The sequence below is a fragment of the Hakea prostrata genome, chromosome 2 (assembly GCF_041222555.1).
Source record: "Hakea prostrata isolate BN-2017 chromosome 2, UWA_Hpros_2, whole genome shotgun sequence".
Classification (NCBI taxonomy): domain Eukaryota; kingdom Viridiplantae; phylum Streptophyta; class Magnoliopsida; order Proteales; family Proteaceae; genus Hakea; species Hakea prostrata.
Genome location: NC_142601.1, coordinates 48,969,978 through 48,981,388, shown reverse-complemented (window position 1 = coordinate 48,981,388; position 11,411 = coordinate 48,969,978). Strand labels below are relative to the sequence as shown.

General features: G+C 36.9%; 1 protein-coding gene across 1 annotated transcript; it reads left to right on the top strand.

Moving 5' to 3' along the window:
- On the top strand, window positions 1-7,050 carry LOC149024625 (ATP synthase subunit beta, mitochondrial). Its single transcript, XM_089144842.1, has 9 exons — window positions 1-595; window positions 2,663-2,738; window positions 3,177-3,265; window positions 3,431-3,548; window positions 3,650-3,753; window positions 3,853-4,011; window positions 4,102-4,326; window positions 4,409-4,720; window positions 6,284-7,050. Exons 1-9 carry the CDS (start codon window positions 116-118, stop codon window positions 6,398-6,400), a joined length of 1,680 nt encoding a protein of 559 aa, XP_089000968.1. The 5' UTR covers window positions 1-115; the 3' UTR covers window positions 6,401-7,050.
- Window positions 7,051-11,411: the final 4,361 nt, after the last annotated feature.

The following is an 11,411-nucleotide window of genomic DNA, read 5'->3' as shown; positions in this document are numbered from 1 at the left end:
TCCTGTTTAGTTATTAACCCTTGTTGTGCAGTTCATAATCATTTTCTTGTTCACTTGCCAATGCAGATTGGTGTCCGTTGCTGAGTGTAACGCAGAGTGAGCTAACGTTAGATTTATGGCTTCTCGCAAGGTCTTATCATCTCTTCTAAGGTCTTCTGCACGTCGCTCTGCGTCGAAGCCTTCGATCGTCAACGCTAGAACCCCTTCCCCATCTCCTTCCTCTCGGGCTTCTCCCAAGGGTTTCCTCTTCAACAGAGTCGTAGATTATGCCACTGCGGCAGCAGCTCCTGCTCCGTCTCGCACTCCCTCTAAGCCAGCGAAGAGTGCTGGTCTTAGCGGTAAGATCACTGATGAATTTACAGGGGCCGGTTCCATTGGGCAAGTCTGTCAGGTGATTGGTGCTGTTGTCGATGTCCGATTCGATGAAGGATTGCCTCCGATCTTGACTGCTCTTGAAGTTATGGATAATTCTATTCGCTTGGTCCTCGAAGTCGCGCAGCATTTGGGAGAGAATATGGTTAGGACCATTGCCATGGACGGTACCGAAGGGCTCGTTCGTGGTCAGCGGGTATTCAACACTGGCTCTCCTATCACTGTAAGTTTCTCTACCTACAACCCCTGCCCTTCCCATTCATTTGAACTAGTCGAATTAAGAATTGGATGTCTTTGTGTAGTTGAATGTCTTTTTCCATTCTTTAATGCGTTCTGTTTGTAGACTCAGCTGATTTTGCAATCAGATCCCGGAGTCACTGTAAACGAATTTGGCTTTTTTTTGTGTGTGTGTGGGGCGGGGGGACTCGTACATTTCAACTGTTCTCGTTCATCTGAGATGATTGAAGTTAGATTGTAGTATTGCTCTTGTATTTGTCATCTGGGCTCAGATTTTTGGTTTTATGACAGAAATATGGTTCTATTTAAAGTTAATGAAAGGTCAGTTTTTTGTGACATTTCACTTCATTATGATTATTGGGATCAATCTAACTATTTATAATCTGAAAAACCTGGGTGTATGTTGAGTCATACCCAACTTATGTTCTAATATAGCCATCAAATTGGTTACGAAAGTGTAATGGGACTTATATGAGAGTCTATTAACTGTAGAACCTAGCGTTTTCTATAAATATTAGCAGGAAGCAACGGCTAGGGTATTCCAAACTAGATACTCAAAGTGTAATACTTTAAGCACTCTTGTGCTTAAACCCTAACCCTAATAATCTTAATCATTACTTATGGACATATTCCTCTTTGAGATCAACAAAGAAAAGCCTCTACAATTTGATTCTTCACTTTATGAACATTGGCTTAGTTTCAAGGTAAGCAACAAGAGACTCCCTAATCTTTAATTGAAACTTTCAACTTTTGATTGATTGATATACGTGACAGTAGTTTGCCTCTTCTTTCTTTTTCTTTTTTTTTTTTTTTTTTTTTTATTTCTTCTTTTTTTTTTTTTTTTGGGGGGGGGGGGTTTGTGGAACCTGTCTAACAAACAACCTTTTTGGTTTTAGAGTACATTTATTATCTATTGGTTTAGACAAGCTGAAAACAGGTTTCTTAACAATAAAGAAACAACTATCAAAATGTTCAGATTTTTGCTCTACTGAAAACCTAGGAAAATTTTTCTTTTGTCTGTTTCCTGGTTTACTTTTTGTCTTCTCATGGGTTCTATTCTTTAAGCAACAACAAAGTAAACCAGGAAAAGACAAAACATTGGTTTAAATTTTACCTCTCATGGTTTCCAATGGAGTAGAAATCTGAACCTTCTAATGGTTGATGCTTTATTGTTTGGAAATCCCTTTTCAGATTGTTGAACCAATGTCAAACATTAAGAACCAATAGATAATACTCTAGTCTCTAGTGCAAACGAGATTATTTGTTAGCTTAATTTTTCCCCCTTTTATCCCTAGTCTTAGTTATATCAATCAATTTAAAAATTGAAAGTCTTAATTAAAGAGACTAGTTGCTCACCTCAAAACTTGAGCCAAAGTTTGTACCATGGAGAATCAAACTTTTGAGCCTTTTTGTCTAACACTGGTTTTTTATTTTGAACATAAATACATCCATGAGTAATGCTTTAAGATTGTTAGGGTTAGGGTTTAAGTACAAGGTTGCTTAAAGCATTACACCTTAAGTATTTAGTTGGAATACGTAGACCATTGCTTTCAACTAGTATTTATAAACAACACTAGGTTTTATAGTTAATGGACTCTCCCATAAGGCCTATCACAGTGTTGGATCGTAACCATTTTGATGGCTTATTTTAAAACATAAGTTGGGTGTAACTCAAGTACCTCAACAATGTATTGCTCAAGTCATTGGTCCACTACTGAGTACTGACTGTAGCCTTTTCCAAGCAAGGTGCCTACCATTTTTCTTGGTTAAGAGTTGTGAAACTATTGGCCAGAAATTTTAATAGCTTGTTGTTTTCTGGATTAGAATGGATTTTTCATTGTTTTATCTTATTCTCTGTTGAATTCCACTTGATATCCAGAAGTGTTTGAATTTTGCATTACCTTAGATATTACTTCTGTGTTTCAAAGGTGATACAAAAATTGGCGATGTGTAAGCTGTTTTTTTTTCCTTTTTCATTTGCATTTTGCACATTAATTTTAATATATCCCTGTTGATTTGACATACTAATTTTGTCTTGTGGATGCATTATTAGGTGCCTGTTGGCAGGGCTACTCTTGGCCGTATTATGAATGTTATTGGCGAGCCCATTGATGAGAGGGGTGATATAAGTAAGAAATCTGAATTCCTTCAGCTCCGTTTGGTTGCAAATAAAGGGTAGTGAAATCATGTTTGAAAAAGGAAAGAGGAAACTTTCGTAATTATGACTGCGTAATCTACAGAAAACTCGTATCATAAAGATTCACATTCAATGTAATTCTTTTTCTATTTTTGATAAAGGAACTGCATTTCAAACAAAGGTGAAATTCAAATTTAAAGTTCATTATGTTTTGGAGTTTTTTATATTCCATAATCTGATTTTTTTGAGGTAAAAGTTTCATAATTTTCCACTTTATTTTTTATTTGATTTTACTTCCGTTCCCTTTATTTAACATGTCGCCTAAAGGACCATCGGTATACCCTTTATTTCTCTGAGTTCCTTCAGTACACTCTTTTCCTTTCAAGGTTGCATTTTTGACTCTCTATTCTTCCTTCCAAGTTTTCAACAGATACCGACCACTTCCTGCCCATCCATCGTGAGGCCCCAGCCTTTGTCGACCAAGCCACTGAACAACAGATCCTTGTCACTGGAATCAAGGTACATCCGTTCTTTCTATTTTTCCCCACTCAAAAGGCATTTCAATGCTTGAACTTATCTATTTTTTCCCTCGTCTTGGCCCCCTACTTTGTTGAAACTTCTCTTCATTCTTCATCTGGTTAAAATGTTATTCTCTAAGAATACAATTTATGCTACCTCCTACAGGTTGTGGATCTCCTTGCACCATACCAAAGAGGTGGGAAGATTGGACTTTTTGGTGGTGCTGGTGTCGGAAAGACAGTGCTTATTATGGAACTGATCAACAATGTTGCAAAAGCTCATGGTTGGTCTATGCTTAAAGATTTCATCTAGAATCACGCATTGGTTGATTTTTTATTTTTTTTAATATGTTCAATGATTATTATTATTCTTTTCTTTGTCCAGGTGGTTTTTCTGTCTTTGCTGGTGTTGGGGAGCGAACTCGAGAGGGTAATGATCTGTACAGGGAAATGATGGAGAGTGGTGTCATTAAGCTAGGGGACAAGCAGGTCTGAGCAATGTGCCCCTTCCTGTCCCTTTTATTCCTTACTTTGTTTAGTCTTCCACACCCAGGGTTTAATTCCAACTGTTATGCCATCCCTTCTCAGAGTGACAGCAAGTGTGCTCTTGTTTATGGTCAAATGAATGAGCCTCCTGGTGCTCGTGCTCGTGTTGGGCTTACAGGGTTGACTGTAGCTGAGCACTTCAGAGATGCTGAAGGGCAGGATGTGCTGCTTTTCATTGACAATATTTTCCGTTTTACGCAGGTAATTTTCTTTTCAATGAACTTCAACTAATTATGTAATTCTTTCATTTTTTTAATAAAATAAAATAACCTTCTGTTTTTCATTCTGTAGGCAAACTCAGAAGTGTCTGCTTTGCTTGGTCGTATCCCATCTGCTGTTGGTTACCAGCCAACTTTGGCTACTGATCTTGGAGGCCTACAGGAGCGTATCACCACAACTAAGAAAGGTTCGATCACGTCTGTCCAGGCTATCTATGTTCCTGCAGATGACTTGACAGATCCTGCTCCTGCAACAACCTTTGCTCATCTGGATGCTACTACTGTGTTGTCCCGTCAGGTAATTTGACTTGCTCTTTATCAGAAGTTAATGTTGTTTTGCTCGATCTTTTATTGGTGATGTTTTCATCTTTTCACCGCAGATCTCTGAGCTTGGTATCTATCCTGCTGTTGATCCCCTTGATTCGACTTCTCGTATGCTTTCTCCTCATATATTAGGAGAAGAACACTATAACACTGCTCGTGGTGTACAGAAAGTACTTCAGAACTACAAGAATCTTCAAGATATCATTGCCATTTTGGGAATGGATGAACTTAGTGAAGATGACAAATTGACTGTTGCTCGTGCACGTAAAATTCAGCGGTTCTTAAGCCAGCCTTTCCATGTGGCAGAAGTGTTCACAGGTGCCCCTGGGAAGTACGTAGAGTTGAAAGAGAGCATTGCAAGTTTCCAGGTATATCCTGCTACTGGTATTAAGTGTACAATAGCATACTGCTCAAGCTGCTAGTACTCCAAGGGTGTAGGGAGGGGGAGCTTGCAACTCTTTCTAATCTAGACAGACTTTCTTACACGGGTAATGGTAAGGTTCCTCCATTGAACCAACAGGTCTTGGGTTGGAATCCTTAGACATCCATAAACAGGGGAAACAGCTGCTAACATTTTGACCTCCCCAGCACCCACAGTAATGGGAGCCTTGTCCACTGTGTACACCCATTATAGACTTCCTTACAAGTAACAAGGAGAATATTTACACTTCTAAAAACAATAAACAAATGCCAAACTTGATTTGCTGTCACACTTAGCCACTTAGGCCCCACACCTAATGACAGCTGGCTGATATAAATTCGAAGTAAAATTACTTCCCAGCTAATAGTTAATGGTACCTACTCTGGTACTAGCTTTGTAATTAAAATACCAATTTCGGCATATTCTTCCAACAGATTTGGGACTCTGCTTTTCTTTATGTTAGATCCAAGGTTGCTGCTGCTCTCTATCATTGTGCCAACTCGCATCATCCTAAAAATAGGTTGACTGTTGATGCTTGGGGGGCTTTCCCTTCTATTGTTATGGCCTATGACTCCCCTTGTATGTGAAACCATGGCCTTGGGAATTATATTAGTTCTTTATATTCTTTAGTAATTAATGATTTGGTCATATCAAAAAGTAATAATAATTTGGGCAAATTACATATAGACCCCCTATTTTTGCAATCAATTACAGTTACTACCCCTAGAAAAAAAATTAATTATAGATGCCCCTTTATTGCTTCAGCAAAGCTGTCCATTTATAGCTTTCAATTCTTAACAGAATGGGGGATGGAATTGATTTTTTTAGGGGTAGTAGATGTAATTTTACACAGGGGGTCTATAATTTGCCCTAGTAATTTGATGCATTTATTTTAGACTCTCACTTGTTGGCATTAGTCTATTATAAATAAACCCAAATAATTAAAAGCCTATGTCAATCTATACTAAAACATGAAAATTTTTTGAGCTGAGTCTGCATTAACAAGACCATATATGATCGAAAATTTATCCAGTCCATTTCCTTGTAGATGTTGGACATGTGTCCCAACATCACATCAAAATGGTTGAAATCTATTTATGAGTCACATCAAAGAGTTGTGATTAAATATAAAATTAAAATAATGACTTGTAAATAGACATCAACCTTTTGATGTGATATTGGGACACATGTCCCACATCTACAAAGAAATGGACAGGATATTAGTCCAATAATGATCTGGTAACCTATGTTTGGCAATCAAAAGGTGTTGAGTATGGTTTGCTTCCAAGTGAAAACAATACACAGTCAATTGATAGTTGCAGAATATCAATTTCCTGTGGAACTCTTTGTATTATTTTGTTTAAGTTGTGGATTGCTGGTTCTATCTGTAATTATATTACCTGGTCGCAGGTTTCTTATCACTGTTTGTTTTGCCTTCCCTTGTAATGTAGTGATTATCTTTGATTGAAACTTGTGACTCTGGCTAATGGATTGGCCTGTCTTCTGGCAGGGAGTTCTGGATGGGAAGTATGATGATTTATCAGAACAATCTTTTTACATGGTAGGAGGAATTGAGGAGGTGATTGCCAAGGCTGAGAAGATTGCCAAGGAATCTGCAGCAGCTTGATCGCCCTTCGATTTGTCTTGTATTTCTCCCCGCTACTCCTAAACATCAATAATTTAGGTGGTCTTAAGATGCCAACATCAGGAGTTGTATTGCCTACTGGTTTTTTGTTCATCCTTTTGCCCTTTTCAACCAGATTTTTGCTTTTTGCTTCTATTTATTCGCTTTTGCTTCAGTGTAGCGGCTGCATGTACAGCCAACAGCTGGATGGGCAGCTGAACTCTCACCTTAATCCAAGCCATTTAATTCAACGGCCCAGATGTTGGATAGGTGTACGGCTTCCCATCCAGCCGTTGGCTGCAGGTGCAGCCGCTGCACCCCTATTTATTTAGTGTACAAGGGTTTTGGACCTTTTGGTAGTCACAGAGGTATTCCATATACAACCGAAAAAAACAAAAAGGAGCCCTGCGCAGGATGTAAGATACCATATGCTAATGGGTGAGATTCTCATTTCATTGAATGTTCCTCTTTTTTATATCTGATTCTGGCCTTGGCTCGTTCATTAGTTTTTTCTTTCCTTAATAAAAATCCAGTTTCTTTTTTATGGCGAAAGGTATCGTACATGATCACGTATGGTGCACCACTGGTTTCAATAACTGGATGGCATTAGAAGACATGCTTGGTTGAAGGGGCTACCATGTAAATACAGAACCATGTACGAAAATTTCCCGATTGTTTAATTTATTGGTCAACTCTTCCTTCTTTTTTCTTTTTATTTTGGGGGGCCGGGGGTGTTTGATGATTGAATTTATTTTATCCATTTGGTAGTTTGGGGTCTCTTCATGTGGACATGCAAAAGCATGACTTCTTCGCTTATTCAACCGCTACAGCCAAGATTAAATAATAGGGAGGCCCAATAATAAGTTCGGATCATTATCCAAGCAGATGAGTATTAAATTACCCTACATGATATGTGGGTTCATGTGAGGCTCACTAATAGATTGTTTTGCCATATTTTAGTTTAATGGCCACAATCATTTTTTTTTGTTTTTTAATAAAACAATTATTTTAATAATTAGGTTTTTTTTATTATTTTTTTTTATGTATAGAATAATTGGGGATAGGGATATTACATATGCTGCCGGCAAGGGTTGAACTTACAACTTCTCTCCCCTGAGAAGTGAGGTTCTTAACCGTTACCATAATAATTCTTTTTTTTTTAATTTAATAAAACAATTACTTCAATATAATTATACAAATATACAATATTAGAAAAAATAACTAAATGAAGAAACAAGTAATTTAATAAGTTCAATAATTAAATTAAAAATTTTAAATTAAGTCGGCGTTTTAAAAAAGGATAACATAAAAAAAATAGAGAGAATATCTATTACTTAAATAATTATTTTAATATAATATTAAAAAAATAATTAGTTCAGTAATTAAATTTAAAAAAAATCAATTGTTTCATTGTTTTTTAGTTTTATAAAAGAATATTGCCAAATGTGGTATGTTAAAGCGGTTAAAGATCCAACTTCCCTAGGAGAAGTCTTGGGTTCGCACCCACTCGGCGGTATTAATACAAAAAAAACTCCCTTGAGGATGTAAATCGAGGTGTGCGCAAGCTGGCCCGGATGAACCTCATATCAAAAAAAAAAAGAATACTAGAAAAATTATGTGAGAGAGTACCTAATAAATGTAGAGATGATTTAGGAAAACTCCAATGTGCAAAGGAGACTCATAAGAGAATAAATATGAGAGAAGAATAAATCAGGAAAAATTTATGGATAGTGAGTTAGTTTTTAATTAAATTTTAACTTTTTGTTTCCTATAAGTAGGGGTTTAATGGTAACCGTTGGATAATGATTAATAATGAAATCTACACTTGTCATCTTTGTCTTAAAATTTTATTTTTAATATTTGGGAGGGGGTCAAATAGTAGTATTTCACATGTAAAGTGAGAAAAATAAGGGGAAAATAGGGAAGTAATCAATTTTTTTTTAAAATGGGGCCCTATGTGGCTCTACCACTGGTCCTACGGCCGTCGGATGGTCGTCACGTGGATGGATTGAAATCTCGATCCTTCGTATTTCAATCCGATCATTTGTTACATCTCTTATGCATTTTTTTTGAGATTGAATCCGTCATGTAGGAATTTTTGAATCTTGTTTGTATATACAACTGGACAATTTCTTTTCTTTTTTTAGAGAATGTTTTAGAACGAATCTTTCTTTTTCCCTTTATCGAATCGACGAGTATTTAAAATAACAAGTGGTTGGGGTTTAAATTCGATCACGTAGCGATCATCCAACAGCCGCAGGACGGTTTTGTTCATGGAAACAGTCACTACTAAGCCAAATGAAGGACCAAGGAAGAAGAAAGACTTTTTAGAGTATATACTATTGAGTGTAATTACGTGAATTTATTTAAGGCATTCGAATGGAATCTATTTATCATTCGATAGCTACCTATCTCAACGGATAGGATCAATAACATAGATCTTTGTTTGATCTCCATCAACTTCATACTAATTACAAGGCTTAAGTCATGCATATCATGTCTTACCACTTTTTCTAAGGTTATTTTGGGTCTTTCACTAACTCTTTAGTATCTTCAATCTCAACTAATTTAAGAGGGGCATTTAAGGGTTTAACAACGTAGTCATGTCATTTCAATGGATTTTCTCATAGCTTATGCTCATGGTAAGAGTTCATATGGGTTCCATCAATATTTGTTTCTCTAGAGTGTCAAAGCGAGTCCGGATCACCGACCCCGACGCTTCCTAACCACATATATCAGTGGGGCCCACGGTGAAAAAAAAAAAAATTTCAACACCAGTGGGACCCACTAGTTTTTGTGGTCAGGAAGCCATGGGGGAGCACTCTGTGCTCCCCGACGGGGAGAAGATCCGGATTCTGTCAAAGCAAGCATGACGTCGTTATAAACATAAAGTCCCAAAGTATGGAACCCGAGAAAGAGGCTGGCCCAACTTAAATGGGAAAGAAAGGTAGAGTAGAATAGATTTTTACAATATGTTGTATTTTGAAAATCCATTTTTAGAATACATGCCAGACACAATGTTATGCCCCAGAGAACACCCTATTGTTCTTTTCTTATTCTCAAATGTCATAAAAATATTCTTAGGAATATATTGAGAATCTTTGTGGTTGTCAAATCTGTATCAAAGGTTGGTGAGTTGCATGATTAATGCTTTTTAGTGCATGGAAATAGTCATACATTCTATTCTCTTTTAGGGTATAATTAAATAATATGTAGGAGTTATTCCGAGGATATAGTTGAAGTGTGTGTAAACTAGCTTGAATAAATCCTGAATTCAAATAAAAAATCAGTTAGAAGTCACTTTCAAATGGCATAATTATGTCAAAGCGACAAACTGATCCAAAATAAAATGAACTTCTATAATCCAAAAAAACTGATAATTATTGCTGTTGTTGTCTTGTGCAAACTGAATTCCTCAATTTGATTGTATTTTTATCTTGCTTTATTATCAGTTTATTTCACCATATGATGAAAATAAAATAAAATACATCTGTAAGGGTCAATGTCTCTTCTTTACCGAAAATTGAAAGTATCTCTTATAATTACTGTGTATCTTCTCCAAGTCATTTGAATTTTGAAGACCTTAGTTAACTGAATAAACGGTATTCTTCGTTACATACAAATTAAATGAAAGATAACATTATCTTGATGAGTGAGAAATGCTTCATACGAGGGAAGTCACCAAGACATGTCGAATGATTGTTGCATCGAAAAACAAAAAAATTGAGGGTATAATAGTCATTTTACATGCTCTGTTTTCGATTAAATACATGCTCATTGTGTTAACAAACACATTGGAGTTATCTTCAAATATTTTTTTTTTCCCAAAAGGAAAAAATATGGGTCCATAAGATTTACTCTTGACAAAAAGATATGGATATGTTACATTATTGTTAATTTTTAAAAATATATACATGGGTCCATATCAATGATTTCATGGTTACTACCAAGCTTTTGTCTCACTAAAAAGAAAAAAGGAACAAGAAATGAGCTTTTGTAAATCCTAGTTGACACAGACGCAACTGACCCTTCCTTCATCATAGAAGATGATCAAAAATTGGAATGCAAAAACTAGTTGCTACCTGCAGATTTTTTTTTTCTTCATGGTATATGCTGTGGGAGATCCTAATGGAAGAAATCACAGCGTCAACTGGATAACACTGGACGAGCTGTCTGCCACGTGTCATCCTCCAATTCATCCACCTCATTTATGCTGACGGGGCACCTCCTTAATTTAACATGGTTGCTCTTTGAACGCACGTTGTAAGAACTAAGAAGGTCAACAAACCCTTTCTGCTTTTAGAAGCCGTTTCGTTGGATTCGGTATCTCTACTCTTGTCTGTGATTGTGTGCGATAGAGAGCAATTCGAAGGTGAGGAAGGTAGAGATCAGGGAAAGTAAGAGATGGGTTTGTCGTCCGAAGTCTTCTTCAGTCTCAGACGGAAATTCTTGTCTCCGACGGCGTTGCTGTGTTTCAGTCTCCTCTGTTTTTGTTCTGTGACGATCGCCGATGAACAACTTTCTGCGTACGACATCCTTCAATCATATGATTTCCCGATGGGTCTCCTTCACACAGGGGTTTCAGGTTATGAATTTGATGCTTCTACAGGCAAATTTGCTGTTTACCTGAATGAAACGTGTACTTTTACCATTCAGAATTCCTTCCAACTCAAATACAGATCCACGGTTAAGGGTCATCTCACCAAGGACAAGATCTGGCAGCTTGAGGGTATCAGTGTGAAGGTGTTCTTGTTCTGGGTCAACATCATCCAGGTTACTCGGGTTGGCGATCAGCTTGAATTCTCTGTGGGTATCACTTCTGCTAATTTCCCGGTGGTTAATTTCATCGAGTGTCCTCAGTGTGGATGTGGTTTCGATTGCAATAAAGGGGCCAGCGTGGAAAATCAGAACAATCCCATTTGTTTCTTCATCGTGATATGTTTACTTCACCCTCAAATACTTAGACTGGAATTTGTATGGCTATCTGCCTTTTGCTTATTCTCTTCAATTTCTT